The sequence below is a fragment of the Hemiscyllium ocellatum genome, chromosome 26 (assembly GCF_020745735.1).
Source record: "Hemiscyllium ocellatum isolate sHemOce1 chromosome 26, sHemOce1.pat.X.cur, whole genome shotgun sequence".
Classification (NCBI taxonomy): Eukaryota; Metazoa; Chordata; class Chondrichthyes; order Orectolobiformes; family Hemiscylliidae; genus Hemiscyllium; species Hemiscyllium ocellatum.
Window position 1 is genome coordinate 14,362,321 of NC_083426.1, and position 25,625 is coordinate 14,387,945.

The 25,625-nt window shown below is 40.6% G+C and overlaps 1 protein-coding gene across 1 annotated transcript in view; it reads right to left on the bottom strand.

Moving 5' to 3' along the window:
• Nucleotides 1-25,625, bottom strand: part of LOC132828351 (solute carrier family 26 member 9-like) — a 108,207-nt gene that overhangs the window by 11,231 nt on the left and 71,351 nt on the right. The window contains exons 14-19 of the mRNA XM_060845379.1: nucleotides 23,323-23,392; nucleotides 17,533-17,625; nucleotides 15,653-15,763; nucleotides 14,373-14,645; nucleotides 10,752-10,806; nucleotides 1,984-2,129 (exon numbers count right to left, since the gene is read on the bottom strand). Coding sequence (XP_060701362.1) covers nucleotides 1,984-2,129; nucleotides 10,752-10,806; nucleotides 14,373-14,645; nucleotides 15,653-15,763; nucleotides 17,533-17,625; nucleotides 23,323-23,392 — 748 coding nt within the window. The remainder of the gene's footprint in view (nucleotides 1-1,983; nucleotides 2,130-10,751; nucleotides 10,807-14,372; nucleotides 14,646-15,652; nucleotides 15,764-17,532; nucleotides 17,626-23,322; nucleotides 23,393-25,625) is intronic.

Here is a 25,625-nt window from a genome sequence, read left to right on the forward strand (position 1 = left end):
CCTGATGTTGCTCCACATGTTAATTATCAAATTTACCAACACTTTTAAGTCTACTGTTAGCTACTACCACACTGCTAAGAGGGTATCTAGGTTATCTGAGTTATTTTTAACAATATTTTTAACAATATTTTAACACTTTTAACACCTTTTGCTCATATCTTGTGTTAAAGTTGTTCTGCCCACTTACTCATTTTATCAAATTCCATTTGTAGATCCCTGCCTCCCTTGTTTGATTTGAACTTAATTTGCTCCCTCTCCACCCTTGTGTTCAGTTGTCCAGAAATGCTCCACCACTTTACAATGAGTGCTTGAGTTCAGGTTATTGATGTAATCTAAGGGCTAGATTTCCAACCACCTACCACTTGTAATGTTTGCTCTGCACTGTCACACTGTGTGAGGTACACAGCTGTGTAATATTTGTTCAGTGTCATTAAGTGAGACAGCTTCAATGACTTTGAGTACTACACACTCCAGAATAATGTGTCAAATTCCATTTACACCACAATAAAGTTTATTTATTCCTCTTGGCGTCTGTTGCTATTAATTTCAGACAGTACTCAGTACATTGAATTTTTAGGTTAGGATTCCTACTTAATATGGTTGTTCAATACGTAGTGTTATATTTTAATTAAAAAGCAAACATATTTTTGGAAAATTTCTAACATATGTCTTTCTACGTTAGTTTTAGAGTTATTTGGTCAATTTATTGAGTATTTTAATAAACATTTTTTCTATTGGATTTCTGTTTCTCATATTTCTTCCATCAGCTAGGAAACACAGGTCATTGACACGGAATTAGGCCAGTCAGCCCTCTCAAGTATGGTCTAGTATTAGATCATGTTTGATCTTAACCTTAAACTAATTCAATCATTTCCACCTGGCATTTGGACAACATTTGTTGCATAGTTCTGAATGTGCGAAGAATTAGGTGGATATAAATTAGGATTATCAGTCAGGCTCACAGTATGGCACTCTTGCTAGTGCTAGAAGCTAGATATTTAAAGTGCAGGGCCCTGGGAGTTCTTTGAAGATGAAAACAAAAATTTAATAAACAGATTGCGATTGTTTAAACACAAAAGCAGAAAATATGTGAAAGCCATTATCTGATTCATTTCTCAGGTCAATGTCTTGACTAATCAGAGTCAATCTGCCTCTGTTAGAATTTAAACAAAGCTCGGCAGCCATCTTTTCAATACCTCTACCAATCAGAGTCCACTTGCCAAGTAATCAGTACTCTCCTCTGGCACAACATAAATATTGTTTTCCATTTTCTTTGGCAAATAGACAATTTCTTGCCAATTGTCTTGATGAGTGCAAGATTAAAAGCTTCACCAAATGTGCGATTTTTCAGGGATACCCAAATTACTATATTCTTTATTTTGTATTACTAGGTGCTAAGTTTCAAAATAAATGCTTCATACAATAAAATTACCAAGGTGCACAATTGGAATTATTTGATAGAGATAAGTGAAAACACGTGGTGAATTTAAGAGAGTAACCTAACAAGGTAAGAGGTCCCATTGTGTAATGATAGTGTCTCTAACTCTGGGTCATAAGCTCCATGCTCAGGGTCCCCTACCAAGATTTGTTGCCCACGGAAAGCATGTTCAGAATGTGGCAAAACAGGTTAATTATCACTCTGTAAATCTTTCCAATGCACCTGAAGGCAGGCAGTAAGGGCAGGAAAACTTCCTGATCAGTATTCCTGCAAGAAACAATGTCAAGCCACTTGGTATTTTGTCAGAAAGAGTGGACCAATCTAATAGAAGTCCAAGGACCAGCCCTTGGAAAAATGACATAGGAGGATGGACAGATGGTCAGCCCCACAGCATGATGCACGTCAATAGAATCAACTCAATGTATGATCTGCTGGGTTGAATTAATTATGATTTTGTTCTGAATAACTGTTCTATCCAGGCACTAGGAGTAAAGCATTCTTTCATCTTTTAATTACATAAGGATTCTTAAAAGAAAATTACTTACTTTCTCTTTGGCTGCATCCTGTCTGTTTTCACTCGTCCTGGCCAATGCGTACAGGACAGCATCGTGCACTGAGAGGAAGAGACAACTTCGCTCCAGCCCACCCTCATCAAACATTCCACCAGATTCAATATCTTCATACACCTGATCTGTTGTACAAGAATAAGAAAAATGCACAAGGAAATGGACCTAATGTCAATTTTCAAAAGCAGTAATGAACATTGCTCTTTTACTGTCTCCTGCCTTGACAAAACCCACTTCTGTTTTTGCCTTTTCCTTCTTAATGCGCTCCTGTAGCACTTTGGTGAAACTGTTCTCTTTTCAAAAGCAGGCACAACTCCACAAATAATCAACAACGTCTCCAGACCTCTTAATGCCAATTGGTCAAGGATTGATGAGGCGTGTTTCTATCAGACCTTGGCCATGGACCTGCAGGACGATTTTCTGTAATCTGGATGTGAATCTGGATGATCTATTTAAGGGCGCGAGTTCACAGAGCTGTGGAGAAAGTATCGGGTGGTGGGAATAATTAGAGCTGGGACAGGCATGTATAGTGTCATTTGATGACTCTCTGTTGCGGGCTCAGTTATGATGGAGAGGAATGGAGCTAAACTCTTGTTTAAATCACGAAAGTTTCAACTTGACTGATTTGAATTTTGAAGTGCAGACAAGTTTAGCTTCTTCTACAGGAAAATAGATTGTGTTTAAATAAATTGACTTTAACGCAGATAAATAACCCCAGAACAGGCATCAGACAGATGGGTAGGCCTAAGTTCACTGAATGGTAATTTATAGGGTTTTATGGCTCTTATCTAGTCAACTTCTTTTGCTACTGTACTTTCATTGCTGAAATACTGGAGAATTGTGGTTGACTCTTAACTGACTTAGCAGTTTAAGGAGCTGTTAGGGATGGGCAGTAACTATTTTACATCCATACTTTAATAATATCAGGTATAAATAAGTCATTAAAATGTACCCATGCTCATGCTGTGGTCAAAGATTAAATCAATGTGCAGTACAATTTATTGCTGAAGAATTTTCTGATAAAGAGGAGCTATTGCTATTATAATAGAAAAAGTTTAAACTGAAACCCATTAATGTGTCATAAATCCATTAGCCTGACAGTACAAATACCTTGCTGCTAATTAACTTAATGGCCATATAACTAGGTTCTGATGTGGTGGTTGACCCACAATTAAGTCCCACAACATAATTCAGAACCCAACACCTGTGTTTTTATTAAAAGGTGATATAATCACTATATCCTGATGTTCGCTCTTGTAATTTTGTAAAATTGACCTGATGCGCTCCAGACTGCCAGTGACAAAGACAAATTAGCGATCTCCCTAGCAAGCTCTGATGAATATTATTATTAGAACATGATTTGCAGATGCCGGTGTTGGACTGGGGTGTACAAAGTTAAAAATCACACAACACCAGGTTATAGTCCAGCAGGTTTAATTGGAAGCATACTAGCTTTCGGAGCGACGCTCCTTCATCAGGTGATAGTGGAGGGCTCAATCGTAGCACAGAATTTATAGCAAAAATTTGCAGTGTGATGTAACTGAAATTATACATTGAAAAATTGATTGTCTGTTAAGCCTTTCATCTGTTAGAACACAGTGATAGTTTCACTTCTTTCATGTGTAAATCACAAAACCTTTCTTTAAAGTTTCATTCTCGGGTTAGCTGTTAACAATGGTGATAGCTAGACAATATGTTGAAGATGTTAGCCCCCTGTGTTCTCTGTCTATGACCTGATGTTTAGATTGATTCTAATCTAAAAAGTGAGACAACAGAGTTTTACATAAATTCATGCAGTTTTTGAGCGCAGAGTTCTACATGAATGTATGCAGTTTTTGAGCAAAGTGCAATGTAACTCTGCAAGTACAAATTCACCCCACAAAATATATGTGTGCATGTGGGTCTTTGTCTGTCTGTGTGCGTGTCTGTCTGTCTGTCTGGGGTGGGGGTTGTGAGTGTGAGAAAGTATGTGTGTGTAGTGAGTGCAGAGTCTCTTAAGTCTGTGAGGGGGTGCATGTGTGAGTGTGGGAGTGTGTGTATCTATACGGGTGTGTGTGGGTGTCTGTGTGCGCATCTGTGTGTACCTGTGTCCGTGTGTATGTGAGAGTTTGTGTGTGTAGGAATATCTGTGTGTGTGTGTAGTGCAATGGTGATCACCTGTAATGTGACATGAACCCAGGTCCCGGTTGAGGCCCTCCCTTGTGGGCGGCACGGTGGCACAGTGGTTAGCACTGCTGCCTCACAGCGCCTGAGACCCAGGTTCAATTCCCGACTCAGGTGACTGACTGTGTGGAGTTTGCACGTTCTCCCTGTGTCTGCGTGGGTTTCCTCCGGGTGCTCCGGTTTCCTCCCACAGTCCAAAGATGTGCGGGTCAGGTGAATTGGCCATGCTAAATTGCCCCTAGTGTTAGGTAAGGGGTAAATGTAGGGGTATGGGTGGGTTGCGCTTCGGCGGGTCGGTGTGGACTTGTTGGGCCGAAGGGCCTGTTTCCACATTGTAAGCAATCTAATCTAATCTACCGAACTTAGCTATCAGCCTCTGCTCAGTTGGGAAACACTTCAGTGGTCCAGGACATTCAGCCTCGGACCTTCGGGTGACCATCCTCCAAGGTGGACTTTGGGACAGGCAGCAGAGGAAAGTGGCCGAGCAGCGGCTGATAGCTAAGTTCGGTACCCATAGGGAGGGCCTCAACCGAGACCTTGGGTTCATGTCACATTACAGGTGATCACCATCGCACTACACACACACATACTCTCACATACACACGGACACAGCTACATACAGACGCGCACACAGACACCCACACACACCCGTATAGACACACACACTCTCACATTCACACATGCTCCCCCTCACAGACTTAAGACACTCTGCACTCACTGCACATACACATTCTCAACCCCCACCCCAGACAGACAGACACACACACACACAGACAGACAAAGACCCACATGCACACATATATTTTGTGGGGTGAATTTGTACTTGCAGAGTTACATTGCACTTTGCTCAAAAACTGCATACATTCATGTAGAACTCTGAGCTCAAAAACTGCATGAATTTATGTAAAACTCTGTTGTCTCACTTTTTAGATTAGAATCAATCTAAACATCAGGTCATAGACAGAGAACACAGGGGGCTAACACCTTCAACATATTGTCTAGCTATCACCATTGTTAACAGCTAACCCGAGAATGAAACTTTAAAGAAAGGTTTTGTGATTTACACATGAAAGAAGTGAAACTATCACTGTGTTCTAACAGATGAAAGGCTTAACAGACAATCAATTTTTCAATGTATAATTTCAGTTACATCACACTGCAAATTTTTGCTATAAATTCTGTATTACGATCGAGCCCTCCACTATCACCTGATGAAGGAGTGTCCGTCCGAAAGCTAGTATGCTTCCAATTAAACCTGTTGGACTAAACTTGGTGTTGTGCGATTATTAGAACAGATTGCTACTTTGATTATCTGCCAATTAATGCTTGTGTCTTCTGTATATTTGTTTTCAGGATAGATGTAGTGTTGGCAGGGTGACATTTATTTCCCATCCTTGCACTAGTAGTGGTACCTTTTCTTGAATTGCACCTGTTTTGGCATTACCAGTCAGCTGCAAAGCATCACATATGAGTGCCCAGATCTTTTGACCAAAGAACACTTATGAAGTTGGGGTTTCTTGACCATCTGTAGCATTCATGTCTTGTATTTGTTTGTTTATCAGTGCCAGCTCACTGATGAATGAGTTTAGATAATTCAATTTCACAAATTCACATTTCAATTTATGTGTTTCTGGACCTATATCATAACCAGTTTTCCATCAAGCCAAGATATGGCCATACTGCCTATGTGGCAAATCCCTGAACTTAGCCATGGGTGAAGAGACCAGCTGCTTCTCCACAGTGAAGAAGAGAAACTTCTGGGGCGTTCCGCTTCCATGATGTGGTTTCTGCTTTTGATTAGCTGTGACTAAGCTTTTATAAATGCTGTTGGTCCAGATGACTAGCAAGTATAAGGCATCATCCTTATTGTTGTCTATCCTTCCATGTGGAGAAGTGGTTGGCTTCCATACAAAAAGCCAAGGTCTGGAAGCCATGATGTGGAGGAGCCGGTGTTGCACTGGGGTGGACAAAGTTAAACCTCACACCACGCCAGGTTTATTTGGAAGCATTGGCTTTTGGAATGCTGCTCCTTCATTGGGTAGTTGTGGAGCAGGACTTAAAAGAAGTTCTGGGATTTACATATTAATGAACCTAAACCTGCAACCCTTTCTAAGCGATGAAAGACTTAACAACAATCTAGGTTTGTTCAATATATCATTTCAGTAGCATGACACTGTAATCTGTTGCTATAAATGCTGTGTCTTTTGGTCCTGCTCCACAACTACCTGAAGAAGGAGCAACACTTCAAAAACTAGTGCTTCCAAATAAACCTTTTAGACTATAACCTGGTGCTGGGTGATTTATTTTTAACAAGGTTTGGGAGAAGATTTGTAGCTCTGGTGCTCTGTACGCTGAGCTGGGAATTTGTTTTGCAGACGTTTCATCTCCTGTCTAGGTGACATCCTCAGTGCTTGGGAGCCTCCTGTGAAGCGCTTCTGTGATGTTTCCTCCAGCATTTATAGTGATTTGTATCTGCCGCTTCCGGTTGTCAGTTCCAGCTGTCCGCTGCAGTGGCCAGTATATTGGGTCCAGGTCGATGTGCTTATTGATTGAATCTATGGATGAGTGCCATGCCTCTAGGAATTCCCTGGCTGTTCTCTGTTTGGCTTGTCCTATAATAGTAGTGTTGTCCCAGTCAAACTCATGTTGCTGAGTGTGTGGCTACTAAGGATAGCTGGTCATGTTGTTTCGTGGCTAGTTGGTGTTCATGGATGTGGACCGTTAGCTGTCTTCCTGTTTGTCCAATGTAGTGTTTTGTGCAGTCCTTGAAGATGTCACCTAGACAGGGGACGAAACGTCTGCAACACAAATTCCCAGCTCGGCGAACAGAACCACAACAACGAGCACCCGAGCTACAAATCTTCTCACAAACTTTGAACACCAACGGGCGAGTGATGCTAAGACAAGCCAAGAAATGGGAATCCTGTGCCAACCGCCTAAGTGCCACATAAGAACAACTCCGGTTCCTGCACGAATGCTGAAAGAATCGAATCTTTCCACCATGTGTCAGATACAGACCACCAGTCAACAATCCACAAGCCAGGGACACAGCCAGAAGAATGGATTCAGGATGATCCAGGTAATGATTATAGACTACAGAAATACAGACAAGAAATTCCGCGCCAAAAATCGTCAATTTCAAAAACCACCAATCAGGAATGGACCCGGACCATAGAATAGGCCATCACCATAGTACAGAACAGGACCATACACCGCAAAAAAACGGCACTAAAAGAAAAATGGCAAACTAACACACAAGAGAGAGGACACCACAACACACTCCTGGATAAGAAACCTCTCCCACAGACAGCTCACAGACACGGAAAGAACAATACTGGCCAAGGGACTCAACTATAACCACAGGGATGCCAAGACAGCAGACTTCCTAGCAGCACTAGAATGCACACTCAGAAACAATGGACTGACAGAAGAGACACAACAAACAGTGAGACTAAGTATCGTACCCCTGATCACAAGGAAAAGACAAACACATAACCTCAACACCAAGGAGAGGGAAGCACTAAGATCACTAAGAAATGATAAGAACATAATCATACTACCAGCAGACAAAGGCAGAATGACGGTAATCCTGGACAAAGCAGAGTACATCCAAAAAGCACAACAACTACTTGAAGATATCAACACCTACTAAAAGAGGGAGTTTGACCCCACCCCACAGCTCACCAATAGGATAAACAACACACTGAGAAACCTACAAAGAAAAGACAAATGACCACATTTGACCTACAGAGAATGAAACCTGAAAGCAACAACACCCCAAAATTCTATGGACTACCTAAAGTGCACAAACCAAACATCCCACTCAGACCCATAGTATCACTACCAGGGACACCATCACACAAACTGGCTAAAGAACTACAGCAGAAACTGAAACACCTGATCAGCGGATCCAGACACTTAATAGAGTCAACACAGGAATTCTTGGACATCATCAGAAATATACACATAGACAAGGAAGAAACTATGGTCTCATTCGATGTAACGGCACTGATCACCTCTATCGACAAAACCCTAGCCAGAGAAACAATAGCCAACTTGCTGGACATACAGAACAGACAACAAGACGGGAACCTATTAACAAAGACTGCATACTCAAACTACTGGACCTGCGCCTCATAACACACTTCACATTCAATAACCAAGTATATGAACAAATCAATGGCACACCCATGGGCTCACCCATCTCTGGACTCATAGCAGAAGCGATAATGCAAAGGTTGGAACAAACAGTCTTACCACAAATTCAACCCAAACTCTGGGTCAGATATGTAGATGACACCTTTGTAATCATTAAAAACACAGAAATAGAGAACACACACCGGATCATCAATGCCACACTCACAGGAATCCGATTCACTAGAGAGGAAGAAAAGGACACCCAACTCCCATTCCTAGATGTGATGGGACAGAGAACACCGAACGGAGAATTCACCACAAAGGTATACAGGAAAGCCACACACACCGACCAAGTCCTAAACTACGAAAGTGACCACCCCAACACACACAAAAGAAGTTGCATCAAGACACTGTTCAAAAGGGCCACAACACACTGCAGTACACCAGAACTGCAAAAAGAGGATGAAGAACACCTATACAATGTATTCGCCAAAAACGGATACCCCCACAATTTCATTAACAGATGCCTAAGGGAAAGACAACGGAACGAAGACATGGCGCAACCCAAAGGACTAGCCACACTACCATACATCAAAAACATTTCCGAACTGACAGCCAGACTACTGTGACCACTAGGACTCATAACAGCACACAAAGCAACAGCCACGCTCAGACAACAACTCACCAGGACTAAGGACCCGATACCCAGCATGAGCAAAACTAATGTAGTATACAAAATCCCATGCAAGGACTGCACAAAACACTACATAGGACAAACAGGAAGACAGCTAACGGTCCGCATCCATGAACACCAACTAGCCACGAAACGACATGATCAGCTATCCTTAGTAGCCACACACTCAGATGACAAGCAACATGAGTTTGACTGGGACAACACTACTATTATAGGACAAGCCAAACAGAGAACAGCCAGGGAATTCCTAGAGGCATGGCACTCATCCACAGATTCAATCAATAAGCACATCGACCTGGACCCAATATACTGGTCACTGCAGCGGACAGCTGGAACTGACAACCGGAAGCGGCAGGTACAAATCACTATAAATGCCAGAGGAAACATCACAGAAGCGCTTCACAGGAGGCTCCCAAGCACTGAGGATGTCACCTAGACAGGGGACAAAATGTCTGCAACACAAATTCCCAGCTCAGCGAACAGAACCACAACATTTTTAACAAGGTCAGGAAGTTCTTTGAGAAGGGGATGGTCACTCTGGATCTACATTCTATCACTCCACTGTACAGAACTTTGATGCTACATCATGTTGGACAATGTTATAATTGTATTTATAATTTATCTGGATATCTTCCTCTTGAATGTATACCCATTCCACAAAACTCTCTCCAATTCAGTAAATGTTGGAAATGTGCAACTGGGGTCTGGCAGCACCTGTCATTGTCCTGCAATATTAACTCTCTTTCGCTCCCCACAGATGGTGCTAGTCTTGTTGAATGTTCCTAGTATTTTCTGTTCTTATTTCAGATTTTTAGCATTTTTTTGGAGAGGCAAGTTACTGAAGATGCTGGAATATGTACTGAAAACAAAAAATGCTGGAGATCACAAAAGGTCAGCCAGTATCTGTGGAGAGAGAGCACGAGTTAACATTTCGAGTCTAGATGATGTGAAGTGTGGAGGGACAGTATTTATGCAATAGTGGGGGTGGGGAAGTGCTGAGGAAGAAAGATAATGCAGATTAAGTGACCGGAATGTGAGAATGGCAAAACAATGATGTGTCTAACTGCCAAACTAGAAAGAATAGACAGTCCCACTGGAGTTGGGGGAGGGGAGAGAGGACATGGTGACAGAGGATGTAATGAGTAAAGCTAAAAGAAAGGGAAGGAATGGGATTGAGTTCATAATCTGAAGATGTTGGATTCAATATTAAATCCAGAAGCTTCTTTTTTTTTACATATATAATTCAGTGCTGATAGATATCAAATAAACTTAGAGAGCCTAGAGATTATTGTGGGATTTGGAAATTGTCACACGGTTGCAGATAAGAGTGCTGTACTGAGCTTGGATTTGTTCAAATTGTCAGCCAAGAAGGAACATCTAACCTCAATTGGGAGCAGTCGGTAACAGCACAAGCCGAAAGAACTGTGGATGCTGTAACTCAGAAACAAAAACAGAAGTTGCTGGAAAAGCTCAACAGGTCTGGCAGCATCTGTGTAGAAAAATCAGAGTTAACATTCTGAGGAAGGGTCACTGGACCTGAAACGTTAACTCTGATTTCTCTTCACAGATGCTGAGCTTTTCCAGCAACTTCCGCAGTTGATAACAATACTGGATGCTCAGAATGAATATGTAATATTCCCCCAGTATTGAAGTCCTCACCTGGATGGGCCAACCAGATCTACAAAGATGCTAACCAAAACTACGTCCTCGTTAACAATTTAACTGATGGCATTTCAGATGTGGATGGTCTTACCTCGTATACCAGCCAGGTAAATCGCTACCCCAATCTTCTTGTAACTTGAACACATCTGTGCATCAAAAGAAGTTCCAAAAATAAGAAGAAGGAATTCTGAGCAAAGTTAGCAAACAATCTAAAATGGACGAGCAAGGTGAAGCGACTTCATTTTGCCATCCAGCTTCATTTGTATTTTCAATCATCATTTTATATTCTCTCCTCTATAAATTCCAAATTAAAAACATTAACTGATCATTCACTGTTCCTCTTTGCTGAACCTTATTGTGCATATAATGGCTGCTGAACTTGCTGAAATAACACCAGTCACTCGGTATTAAAATAACTCATTGTATTTATACATTGTATATTTGTAATTCTATGGAAGTGATTTTTGATGTGATAAAGGACAACATGAATGATCATATAGTCCCCTAACTTACTATATTCAAAATTCTAAACTTGCGTAGTTTTGAATAACTCAGTGCATTAATTGAAAAGTTTTTCAGAGCGTTTTCAGTTGGGAAGGGATCAGCAAAATGCGATTCACAATGTCAAAGTCTTCTTAGAGAAATTTTTTTTGTTAAACATTAACTTTGGTCAATAATCACTGGTGAAAGATGTTAGTAAGCAGCATAACAGGAGACATTTTTCACTAGGAGAAAGTGAGGACTGCAGATGCTGGAGATCAGAGCTGAAAAATGTGTTTAGATTAGATTACTTACAGTGTGGAAACAGGCCCTTCGGCCCAACAAGTCCACACCGACCCGCTGAAGCGCAACCCACCCATTTCCCTACATTTACCCCTTTACCTAACACTACAGGCAGTTTAGCATGGCCAACTCACCTGACCTGCACATCTTTGGACTGTGGGAGGAAACCGGAGCAAATCCACACTGACACGGGGAGAATGTGCAAACTCCACACAGTCAATCACCTGAGTCGGGAATTGAACCCAGGTCTCTGGCGCTGTGAGGCAGCAGTGCTAACCACTGTGCCACCGTGCCACCCATGTGTTGCTGGAAAAGCGCAGCAGTTCAGGCAGCATCCAAGGAGCAGGAGAATCGACGCTTCGGGCATTCCTGAAGAAGGTCTTGTGCCCGAAGCATCAATTCTCCTACTCCTTGGATGCTGCCAGACCTGCAACATTTTTCATTGGCCTACTGGTGAGGGTGATTGTGGTGTAGTGGTAATGTCACTAAACAAATAACCTAAACCTGCTAGTATCCTGGGAATAGGGGCTCAAATTTCATGATGGCATATGGAAAAGCTTTAATTAAAAATTTTCAATTAAAAGCCAGTTGAATAGTGACTATGTAACTGCCGTCTTTTGTCATTAAATCCCATCTATTTCAATAAAATCCTTTAGGAAGGAGATTTGTCTTCCTCACCAGGTCTGGCCTACATGTAACTCCAGACTGTCCTCCTGGCAATGAGGGATGGGCAATAAATGTTGACATTTGATAAATAAAACAAAAGAGTTCTTGTCCTCTGTGCTTTTGCTGATATTTCCTGCATTTCCTTCATATATTTGCCGAATACTTTCACCAGCGTCTCTTGCCCTGACTGTTCCTATATTCAAAGCAAATGGAGCCACCTCCAATCAGAATGGTGGCTGCCTTGTGAGGAAAGAAGAACTAGGCACGTGGTCATTTGAGTCACCCATGGACTTTCTTATCCTGGATTCAATTATTGAGGTGGCAGGAAGTGGGGGAAATAGCACACTGGCTCAATGATTTGTCCTCCCCACCACCATTATCATAGGGAAGAGAAAATCTTGACTTTAGTGTCCAAAATAATTCTAATTGCAGTTTTCAATATATTCATTGGCTGAATATTCAGTCCTCTGAGGCAGAGTATTCCAAGATTAAGACCATACAACAATGGAGCAGAAGTAGTCCTTGCAGCCCATTGAGTCTATTATACATTCAATGTGATGATCTGATTCAACTCCACTTCTCTGCCTTTTCCCCATAACCCTTGGTTTCCTTAAGGATTGAAAATCTATTTATCTTGTCCTTGAATTTACTTAACGACCCAGTTGTAAAGAATTCCACAGATTCGCTACACTTTGTGCAAAGATGTTCCTCCTCATCTCTGCCTAAAATATTTGACCATTATTCTGAGAATATGCCCTCTGGTCCTAGACTTTCACATAAGGATAAAAAACCATTCTGCATTTTCCATGTCAAGGCCCTGAGTTTCTAGATAGTGCCTCTCATTCTTCCAAATTCAAACAAGTACAGGCCCAACTACTCAACCTCTCTTTATAAGACAGGCCATCCATAAGTGATATCAACCTTGTGAATTTTCTCTGGACTGTCTCCAATGCCAATATATCTTTTTCTCAGATTAGAGGCCCAAAACTATACACACTATTCCATCTATGGCCTTACAGTTGCCTTGTATAGTTTTAGCAAGATCTCCCTACCTTCATTCGCTTGAAGTAAAGGTTACCATTTCATTTGCCTTCTCCATTACCCGTTGAACTAATCCTTTGAAGGAACTTTCCCCTCATCTCAGTCCTAAATGACTAAGACTTCTAGTTCTGTGCTGTATGGTAAGAAGAAAACACCTCTCAACATCTACCAACTGAAGCCTTTAAGATATTTGTACCTTTCAGTGAGATGATCAGATCAAAAGGGTTGTTCTAGGAATTTTCCTCACTGTCAGCCATCTTATGCAACTCATGCTCATTATGTGAGTCCCATTGAGCCTATAATGTGGCAAATAACTAGGAGGCAATCAACTTTGGCTTGAAGGCAAGATGCTGCACTCATAGCTGAAGAATGTTTATTTAAATTTTAACTTCAATTCATCAATGACTTTTGGGCACTGAAAGCAAAGTGGCCATGAACACTTTTCTATCTAAATCAAAGGTAACAAGGCTTGTGCCCCTTGCATTCCATTTGCTCTAGGCTTGCAAATGACTCAACCTTGTAAATAGATTTTAAAGTTGGGAGATTTTATTCTTGCAGTAATGGAGCAGACATCTACACTGTTTTAAAGAGGGCGGCACGGTGGCACAGTGGTTAGCACTGATGCCTCACAGCGCCAGAGACCTGGGTTCAATTCCCACCTCAGGCGACTGACTGTGTGGAGTTTGCACATTCTCCCCGTGTCTGCGTGGGTTTCCTCCGGGTGCTCTGGTTTCCTCCCACAGTCCAAAGATGTGCAGGTTAGGTGAATTGGCCATGCTAAATTGCCCGTAGTGTTAGGTGAAGGGGTAAGTGTAGGGGTATGGGTGGGTTGCGCTTCAGCGGGTCGGTGTGGACTTGTTGGGCCGAAGGGCCTGTTTCCACACTGTAGGTAATCTAATCTAAACATCTCAGTGCATTAATGTTTTCCCACTGGTGAATATAGTGCAATACAATTGCGAACAACATGGAATCAGGGACAGAGATGCATCTATTATATTATCGCCATGAGTTCCTAAGTTATCACGGAATTAGCCCTCTCATTTACATCTTCAATTTTCTCTCTTTCAATCTCACTAACTCTATCTGAGGTCCTTGTTGGATGCTCTGTTTTCACTAACCTCCCGATGATTTGTCTGTGAAACACAAAGATTCTTGCAGACATAGAAGAGCACTGATATAAATATGCATTTCTGGCATTTCAATTGGTGAAAGTAATACTTACCTTTCCTAACACTTTAATTCCCATAAGGTCCACAAAACAGACTCCACTCATGTCCAAGACAAGAGTGTGAATGTCAATTATGGGGTGTGCAAGTTTGATGGGATCTTCAACATTTTCCGGATCTGTTGGGGGTTTTGGTGTTCCCTCGTGTACCCCGTTGGGAGTGTTGACTGTAATGTAGGATATTCTGGGTGCTTCATCTACTGAGTTATTATTACAGTCCATAGCTGTTTCAGCTTCTACCTCTTTCACCAGCTCCTGTAGAGACACTTGCTGTATAAAGACAAAAAAGGAAGAATCTAATGAAACGAAAGAAAAACAGACCAATCAACAACAGTTGAAGGAACGGAAAGACAAACATTTCAGGCTTTCAACAGAACTGAACAAGTGAAGGACGAACAAATGCTTTAATAGAATTGAACAGAGGACAGGAATGGTAAAATGAAGACCTCATTCTAGGATGTATCAGTAGAATGGATGTCCTGCACAATTCCTCATTCCAACCTTCTTAAAGTAAAGTGCTCAGAACTGGTTGCAATACTTCATCTGAGGTCAAGTGGTATATATATAAAAGTCTGCTTTAACTTCCATGCTTTAGTAATGGTCATCATCCATAAGCATAAGCAGCAATTGACAGAAACGCAGCAGATCAGGTCAGGATCCAAGAAGAGAGTTATGATTGAGGACGGTGTGTTTGTAATATTAAGTCCTGGATTGGCGGGGAAGGGGGCGGGGTAGTAGTGTTTGCAGGGGAAGGGGGCTGAAGCAGTCCTCAACTAGGTCTGGGAAACATGCTTAGTTAACTTCTGACCCCCATCAATCCCCAAACATACCTTCCCCACTGACTATGTGGACCCAGTGCCTGGACTGTTGCAGTCAGAGGCATTCATGCCAAAGAGACAGTCGCCAGGTAATTGGATAAGGGTTTGGGAGAGGGTTTATAAAAGGGGAAGCCCGGGGCAAGGAGTGTCTCACTGAATTATATTCTGACTAAGGATCCATCTGTAAGAAATGAATAAGTCATAATCACTAGGTAGAGAGACCACTCAACATATTCCCGTGCCCCTCCCATTTTTGAGAATAAATTTTAAAACTTCAGCAACTTCAAATCACATGTTTCTTCTGCTGAGTTGAGAATAAGTTTGCTGTAAATTTGGCCCACTTGTGGTTATCTTTTGTTTTAAAATGGGAAAGGTTGGTCACTCTGGCATTTGCAGGGATGTGAGCATTTACCAGTTTGCAATCCTGTGGTCTATTGGTGCCATCAAACCGATTCATACCTTAGTGCAGAGATTACTTGGTCTCCTTGCATCTATTTCCTGTTCCTCCTTTTTGACAGCTTTGAGATATTTCTTCTTGGCTAACAAAACTTTCACCGGATCAAATCCTGACTATAAAAGAGAAAGAAACATCTTAACTTGCCAAGAAGATACATCCTGTGCTTTATTGCAGAACTCATGTTATTAATGCTTATTACTTCTTGGAGATACATGCATAAATAAACAGACAACCACAAAAGCACACACACGTACACGCATGCACACACATACACATGCACACACAGAGTTTATTATAGCAGGCTTTCAGTTTAATCCAAAGGAATGTAATCAGTTTTTCTCTGAGAGTGTGAATGAATGCAAATCAAACAAGATAATTGAAATCTCATCTCATAAAGTGGTTTAGGATAGATCAAGATTTCACTGTAGATGCTAAACATGATGCATTCTTCCCTTGGAGTAGAAGTACAAATCTAATAGACATTTTCTTTGAAATCAATAATTATTTTGAAAAAGTTCAAATAATGGGATATTGTTTACAGTGTTTAAGGCACTGGTAACAGGAAAGTTATAGACTTGACATAGGACCACAGAGAGAAGAACAGGAATTTTAATCACAGAAGGTGTTAATAAATTGTGCTTAATGATATTATAATGTTATTTAAGAAGGAATTAGGAGTTATTTAAAAAGTGACAATAAAAGTCTATCGAGTGAAAGACACAGCAAAGAACAGAGAGAGAAAATTGCAGTTTGAAAAGTTAAAGTGCATTGGGATACATGGTTTTGTCCTGTACTTTTGATTCCATGATCATTTGCTCAGGTTGCACTGACACCTCAGGTGGGCAGAAAAGATCTACCATTTTTGATGAAGAACTGGAGAGTGTCCTGAACAATATTTATCCTCAACAAATGCCATTAAAGCATATTATGAGAGTTTGCTGTTTGCAAATTGGTTGGCACTTTTCTTATATTGCAATGAATGCTAAACTTCAAAAGTATTCAATTGACTGTAAAGTGTTTTGGGACGTTTTGTGTTTGGGAAAGGCACAACATAATCACAAGTCATTCTTGTATTTGCGTGACACACTCTGATTGTTACTTTGTCAATGAATCATGCAGCTAGTTTTTGTTTCTGGATTAGTGGTGCTGCTATTTAGTAATAAACAAGGAAAAACCATTTTATGATCACCTTAACCTTTTTATCAGCTGTGACTGAAGGAGATAAGCAGTTATGCTTACACAACATTACAATGTTTATGTCATTCTTGTAATTACATCGGGCCAATTGCAATATGGAGAGGGAATAAGTCAAATTGTTTTTTGATATTTGGTATTCAGGGAATTTTACAAGTGTTTTGGGAAAAGCATTTTGTTTATTTATGATGTGAAGCTTGCAAACACTATTCAGATCCTGTTAGTGCAATTGTCAAACTGTGACTTCGAAAGGACAAGTTCAGAACAATGTGGGTTTTGGTAAATAGGTAGGATATCCGGTCATAATGCATAGGCAGAACCTCTAGGCAAAAGCTAAAGGAGTTTGGAGTCATTTCCAATTGGGCTGGAGCAACATGTGTTGGTAAGGAAAGGGAACATCACTTTAGCTATATGATCGGTTTGGAATTTTGTAGTTTTGCTTTGCTCACCGCCAGAGGTGCCTGAAGGAACATACAGTCCTGCACACAGATCAAAGACATTGGGAGAATTCACAAGAAGGCTAAGAACATGCAACAGATATTAACATGTTGAGCTCAGAATCACAAACAATTTATGTGATGTTTGCGGTTCCTTTGGGCATTAGAATGCTTATGTATCTAAGTATGAAATTGTTGTAACTTAGATCTGTTTTACAAATTCAGGATTAAACCAAATAGAGCCATTTTACCTTTTTAATCACTTTTTTCCTGAAAAACTCCACATTAGCAAAATACAACGGGGAGCAGTAGGTTATGATTTTTATTCCACTGATTTCCTTTGCCTGCAGGAGGAATGAGTTAATCGGTTACTGATTAAGGATGATTCTAATTAGATAACAAGTAGTTCAATGATTCATTCATAACTTTATTAATGAAAAATTATACATGAATAAAATGATTAGCAATGTAATATACTTGTGAAGGTGAATTACATTGGTGAACAACCCCTAAAAACAGATACACAGTACTCCAAGAATTATCCCTCTTTTGTTATATTTATAATTTGTCCATGGATGCAGGTGTAACTAGCCCATTTATTGTGTACCCCAATTACACTTGAGAAAGTGGTCATGAACTGTCTGCTTAAATGGTAAAGGCTAATATGAGGCATTTTTTGTGGCTGCTTATAACAAATGAGTGCTTGCTAGGCTTTTTCAGAGTCCAGTTACATATCAATTATAAAGTTGAGGTCTGGAATCACTTGTCGGCGAGACCAGCTAAAGATGGCGGACATCCTTCTCTGAAGGATTTTAGCAAACAATTAGAATTGCATAATGATCCAGTAGTTCAGCGTCAACATTGACAATATTAAATTACATTCAAAAAATTATTTTTTTCATTTATCAGATGTGGACATTGCTGACTAGGCTAGAGTTTATTATCCATCCCCCAGTGCTTTTGAGAAGGTGGTGGGGAGCTGCCTTCTGCAACAGTTCAAGTACTTTGGGTGTTAGGACTCCCAACATGCCATTAGAAAGGGATTGTGGGATTTCGACCCAGTGACAGTAGAGAAATGACAATAGCTTTCCACGTCAGGATAGCATGCAATTCTAGGGGGTCTTGCAGGTGCTTTACATCTGCTGCCCTTGCCCTTCCCGGTGATAGAGGTCACAAATTTGGAAGTTGATGTCAAAGGAGACTTGATGAGTTACTGCAGTCTGTCTTATGGATGATACACACTAACGCCACTGTGGGTCAGTGTGAACGGAGAGAATGCTGAAGATGTGGTGTCAGCTGGAAAAATACCTTAGGTGATTTGGTGATGAGAAGAAAATCCTTACTTGCATGGGTGAGCAGTAGTTCCCACATACAAGATTCTTAACACCATCCAGCTTTGTCCTGGACGGTGTTAAGAATCTTGTATGTGGGAACTACTGCTCACCCTGCAAGTAAGGATTTTTCTTCTCATCACCAAATCACCTAAGGTATTTTTCCAGCTGTTAACCTGTGTTGTCTCATTGTTTAACTTACATGGAGAGTCCATTAAGGACAATGCAGACCACCAAAGGTGAGGGAGATGTAGGGAGAGAAGGAGAGGGCCACCCAATGGTCCTAGTGACAGTATCTAACTCACTAATATGATTATTCTTAATTGCTATCATATTAAACTGTATCTTGTTGAGATAACAGCTTTCCATGTTAAAGTGCTCTAGTGATTATTCCTGTACCAATATTAATTAAACAGGACCTTAGACTCAGCCAATAAAAGCTATAGCATCCTTTCACCCTGAAATACCACATGGCATTCAGTATTGGGAATAGTTGCTCAATCCCACACAATAAGGCTCTTATACTGCAGTTGTAGAATCATTACCTCTCAGCCAGGAGATCCAGGTTCAAGTCCCACCTGTTCCAGAAGAGTGTCATTACACCTCTGGACAGGTTGATTGAAAATATCAAACACCAAAAGAAAAGGGCTCTTGTGGTGCAGTGGTAGTGACCTATCTCTGAGCTAGGTGACCAAGGTTCAACTCCCAGCTGTTGCAGAGATGTGAAATACCATCTCTGAACAAAGTTAAAAATCACACAACACCAGGTTGTAGTCCAACAGGTTTAATTGGAAGCATACTAGCTTTCGGAGTGTCGTTCCTTCATCAGGTGATAGTGGAGGACTTAATTCTAAGGCACAGAATTTATAGCAAAAATTTACAGTGTGATGTAACTGAAATTATACGTTGAAAAATACCTTGATTGTCTGTTGAGTCTTTCATCTGTTCGAATACCATGATAGTTTCATTTCTTTCATGTGTAAATCACAAAACCTTTTTTTAAAAGTTGCATTCTCAGCTTTTAAAGAAAAGGTTTTGTGATTTACACATGAAAGAAGTGAAACTATCATGGTATTCAAACAGATGAAAAACTCATCAGACAATTAAGGTGTTTGTCAATGTATAATTTCAGTTACATCACACTGTAAATTTTTGCTATAAATTCTGTGCCTTAGAATTATGTCCTCCACTATCACCTGATGAAGGAGCGACACTCCGAAAGCTAGTGTGCTTCCAATTAAACCCGTTGTACTATAACCTGGTGTTGTGTGATTTTTAACTTTGTACACCCCAGTCCAACACCCGCATCTCCAAATCATCATCTCTGAACAGGTAGATGGAAAAATATCTAAAACCACAAGATAAGACAATGCAAAATTCATTGAACGTGTGAGGGGGAAGATAAATTCAGAAGAACAAGTTCACAGATTTAAAGACTTTATTGCTGTCAGAACTGCAGTAGTCTTTCCAGTAGTCAGTACACGAAAGGAATTGGGGGAGGGATGGGGAAGGAATTAGTTGAATCTGCTGGTTCCATGAGAAATAACAGTGGTTGCTAGGAGAACACGACTCATAGCTACTATACGATGAACGATGTGTTTTAAAAATGAGTTGTCAGGACCACTCATAATTATCATAATAGGTGATTTTGTTTTTATCAATAAAGCAAGTATTGAACTAGCTTTAATAAAGTGTCTGATATGTTATTCCCTTCCAATTGCTAATACCATTAAAGTGTCAGCTACCTGGACCAGAAGAATTTGGAATTCCCCTTTTGAATCTCAGATGCTGATTACCTGAGCATTCTGGGATCCAGGTAGCGGAAACTTTACTGCACTCACAGTCCATGGCTGCAACTACTTGAAAAAAACAGGCAATCAACCAGAACTTAAGGGAAAATGACCAAGTGAGCAACAGTGCCCCAGACTAAAGCCTTTACTACAGACCTAATAAGAAGTGTTGAAGAATCAGTGGGGGCTAGAGAAAGCAATAAGAGTCGTCACCTCTGATACAGTTGTGTGAATAAAATGTGAAATCTCAGTTGGGCAAGGGGGAATATTCAATCACAAATTGTAAACTAAAACTGGATGAGGAAGCTTGGAAGTATCAAAAGATAATACTTACAGCACACAGAGTGTTGGAGATAAAGCAAGCAGACACTGTAGGACACAGCTACTGCAGGAAATCAAGGCCCATAGAAATGCTTCGTATTTAGGTTGCAGCATTGGGAACACCACAAAGTTAGAATTAGTACAAAGTGCAATTTAAAGGTTTAAGCAGACAGAATCCAAAAAGAAGATAATTAGAAGATTTTTGAGGTTCTGATAAAAGCAGGCGATCCATAATTTAAACCATGGTTCTGGTGGACATTATGTAACACAAGACTTTATTTGGGTTCTGGAGAAGGGTCACCGGATCTGAAACATTAACTGATTTCTCTTTACAGATGCTACCAGACATGCTGAACTTTTCCAGCAACTTCTGTTTTGTTTATTTGGGCATGTTGTGGGAAAAGGTGTGTATTGTGTAATTGGCTGAGAAAGGCAGGAAATCATCTTTAATTTGCAAGGAAAATGTGGGAAATCTCCATTTAGATCACAAAAATGTGGGAAAATTCCAGTAAGTAGTATAGTTCTACAGTTAAACCCATGACTTAATGGAATTAAAAAGTTTAAAAGAAATGAAACAATACAGCATTGCTGTAGTATAGTTTAAAAGCTTGAAGACAAGTAAAATAAAACAGCATTGTTATTTACAGAAGTTTAAGTCTTTCGGGAAGAAGATTACAACAATATTTAGATTCTGCAGAAATAAGAACCTTTTAATAATCAGAAAAGAAAGACATGGCAGGAGGACTTAAGCAAATTATGAGACTTATATCAGGGAAGAGACAAATAGAACATCTTGGAGAAAATGATCCTAAAAGATAAAGAATTGCTTCAAACTTAAATACTAAGATGATGAGGGCAGAGCAGTAAATGTGATCTATATGAACTTCAATAAGGCGTTCAACAAGGTTCCCCATGGGAGACTGATTAGCAAGGTTAGATCTCATGAAATACAGGGAGAACTAGCCATTTGGATACAGAACTGGCTCAAAGGTAGAAGCCAGAGGGTGGTGATGGAGAGTTGTTTTTCAGACTGGAGGCCTGTGACCAGTGGAGTGCCACAAGGGTTGGTGCTGGGCCCTCTACTTTTTGTCATTTATATAAATGATTTGGATGTGAGCATAAGAGGTACTGTTAGTAAGTTTGCAGATGACACCAAAATTGGAGGTGTAGTGTTCAGCGAAGAGGGTTACCTCAGATTACAACAGGATCTTGACCAGATGGGCCAATGGGCTGAGAAGTAGCAGATGGAGTTTAATTCAGATAAATGTGAGGTGCTGCATTTTGGGAAAGCAAATCTTGGCAGGACTTATACACTTAATGGTAAGGTCCTCGGGAGTGTGGCTGAACAAAGAGACCTTGGCGTGCAGGTTCATAGCTCCTTGAAAGTGGAATCTCAGATAGATAGGATATTGAAGAAGGCATTTGGTATGCTTTCCTTTATTGGTCAGAGTATTCAGTACAGGAGTTGGGAGGTCATGTTGTGGCTGTACAGGACATTGGTTGGGCCACTGTTGGAATATTGCGTGCAATTCTGGTCTCCTTCCTATCGGAAAGATGTTGTGAAACTTGAAAGGGTTCAGAAAAGATTCACAAGGATGTTGCCAGGGTTGGAGGATCTGAGCTACAGGGAGAGGCTGAACAGGCTGGGGCTGTTTTCCCTGGAGCGTCGGAGGCTGAGGGGTGACCTTATAGAGGTTTACAAAATTATGAGGAGCATGGATAGGATAAATCGACAAAGTCTTTTCCCTGTGCAGCTCAGGGAGTTATAGAGAGGGACTGCTTGAACTTTACATCATTGAAGAACAACCGTCTATTAATGGTTGACTCAGGGATTCCGATGAGGAATGTCATGCTGATGACGATCTGCAGACCACACAAGGTCAAGATCAGAATCAAGGACAGCAGGTCCCAAATTGAAGACCTACTAATTTTCTATAGAAACCTAGAGACTGCTTGAATTTATGAAGTTAGGGGCCTGTGGGATTAGGTGGGAAAGAAAATTTGGAGGGAGACATTGTCGAAGACAATTCTTCTAAGTATGCTAGTATTGACAATGTCATACAGTTTTAAGCAGGAAATCAGGGGAATCACTCTGGATTTATCATCTGTCTCTCCCAATAGCTTTAGTACCAATGTCCGGACAGTTAATCTAATTTAAACCTAATTCAAGTAATTATATCTTGTTCAGACAAGAGTTCTTATTGTTAGGATTCTCTAGTGGTTGATCTTCTACAACTGTGAATCAAATATATCCACAGATCCAGACAAGTTCATAGGATTAGAGCAGCAACAAACACAATATCAACTTGCAGCTTTCAACTGCACATTTCTTCAACTATAATTCCCAGGCTGGGAGTGCATAACATACTGGTCAAACATGCTAGTTAGAGCACAATACTGATGTAACTAAATAACATGTGTAACTGCAAAGTACAGTGGTTGCTGGAAAACTGAAATAAAAACTAAAAATACCAAAAATGCGTGAAATCTTTACTGTCCCTTTGCGTCTGCAGCTGCTGCAGAACCTACTGAGTATTTCCAACTTTATGCTTGTTCTAAGTAAATAATTCTTGCCTGTTGCTTTGATTAACATCCTTACCTTGTCATAGACCTTGGGATTTCTGTAAATGTCACTGGCTCCTATCTGTGCCACGAGATGGCCATTCCGACTGGGGAGAGAGGAACAGAGAGAAATGCATTAGCAGGAGAGTGTTTCAACTTCTGTAACATTTACATTAACAGGAACAACATTCTTGTCCCAGGCCCAAATACATCAATCATGTTTCTCTATAATAAGTCTCATGCTTGTAAGTCAAAAGGGCTTATGTTTAAACAACTTTAGGGAACATTTCCAATGTACTTTACAACCAATAAAGTACTTTTAAAACATAACTATTACTGTAACATAGGCAACATAGCAGCTAATGTCTGTACTGTTTTGTCCACTCTAGCCTCTGAGTCACAAGGTTCTGGTGCAAGTCTCACTCTCGGGTTAGGATGCATGTGTTAAGGTGAACAGTGCAGTATTGAGGGAATTCGCTTCTGTTGAATGTGCTGTCTTTTGGTTGATAATTTAAACTGAGTTTCCATCTGCCTGATCAGGAAGATGTAAATGATCCCATGGCACTATGTCAATGAAGAGCAGGAGAGTTTTTCAGGTCAATATTTATTCCTCAACCAATATCACAAATAAAGATCATCTGGCTGTTATCACATTGCTGTCAGTAGAAACTTCTGGTATGCAAATTTGTTGTCACGATTCCTAAGTGCAGCAGTCACCACGTTCAAAAGGTATTTTATTGGCTGTGAAAAGTTCAGATTTCACCCTGATCAAATGATATAGGATATAGGCTGTTGAAAATTCCTATTGAATTTCAGTCTATGTGAGTTTAAATTGATTTTGCATGGTGCAGGCGTCATAGCAAGGCTGGTGATGGTGAGCCATCGTTTTGAGCTACTGCAGTCCGTGCATTGTTTGATGTAATTTAGTGGACTGCAAGGCTATATTAGAGCAAAGACTCCATTGGGTTGGATTGAGACTGAAGTCATGTGTAGACCAGACTGGATAAGAATGTCTGGCCCCTACTCATTCAGGAGTTTTCTTTAAATTTAAAGACATTATAGGAATAAAATAGCTGTGGTTCATTCGTGTGGTTGTAAAACTACTGAATTTTTAAAAAATTCAACTGGTCCATGGAAAATGAATGTAAAAAATCTTAAGCTGCACAGTAGGATATGAACTCATGTTCCCTGAATTATCTGTATTGCTCAAGGGTAATTAGGGCTGGGTAATAACTACCAGCTGAGCCAGTGAAGCCCACATTCCCTGAATGAAAAAAAAGCTCAGATATGGAATATTGGTCCAATGATTTAACCAGTCCTGTAAACAGGGAGCTGGGGGGGGAGGGGAAGGGTGGACACCTTGTTCAAGAGTAAACACAGCAACTGTTCCTGTCTCCGGTGGAAAAGTTAATTGAGCAGGTTCCTCTATGATGCCAGTCAATATTCCTGACTCATCCATTCCACGGCAGCAGGCTCCATCACTGCTACTCGAAATGACACAGATCTCCCAATAATGTTTCCGCAGGAACATGCTTTTCCCAGTCACTGCTTTTGCTGCACATGACACCATTCACTCAGAAGATTCCTATGGACGGTGCAATTCTCGCCAGTGTTTTACCTGTCCATCACAGATTTACCCCACATGGTACAGATCCCCCTGTATTTCTCTGAAATATATTTTTGTATTTGTCACACAGCATTCCCTAATATTTATATGGTACGGTTGCCCTTGGAACGTTTCCCGTTAACATGGTACAGTTCCCTCCGCTATTTTTCTACAATATAACACAGTTCCCCTCAGTACTTTTCCTATTTATGGTACCACTCCCCATTGTATTTTTCTACTACATTGTGCTGTTCCTCTCAGTACAGAAGCTCCCCAGCACTTTTCCTCTATCTATAGCACAGTTCTCCCTAGTATGTTCCCTGTGTATGGTACAGTACACCCCCAGAACTTTTCCGATACATGGTACAGCATCCCCCTGCATTTGTGATGCCATGTGGTACAGCTCCCCCCAGAATTTGTTTTCACTGTGTGCCACAACTCCCCCCAACATTTTTTCTTCACATGGTCCAGCTCCCTCCAGTATTTTTCCGCAGGTAAGGTTAAGTACATTGTTTTTGCCATATACCACACAGTTCCCCACCCTGCTATGCATGACACATTCCTTCAAGTACTTCTGCAGGGAAACAAAACTGGAGCAAAGTTAAAAGAAACGAGGTTAAGGTTGCAAGCAATGTAATCTTCCTGCTGAGATTTTATAATGCAGCAAAATAGCTTTCAACCAGTAAGTTACTTTTCACTGCCTGTAACACCATTGGAGGGTTGCATGAAGGAAT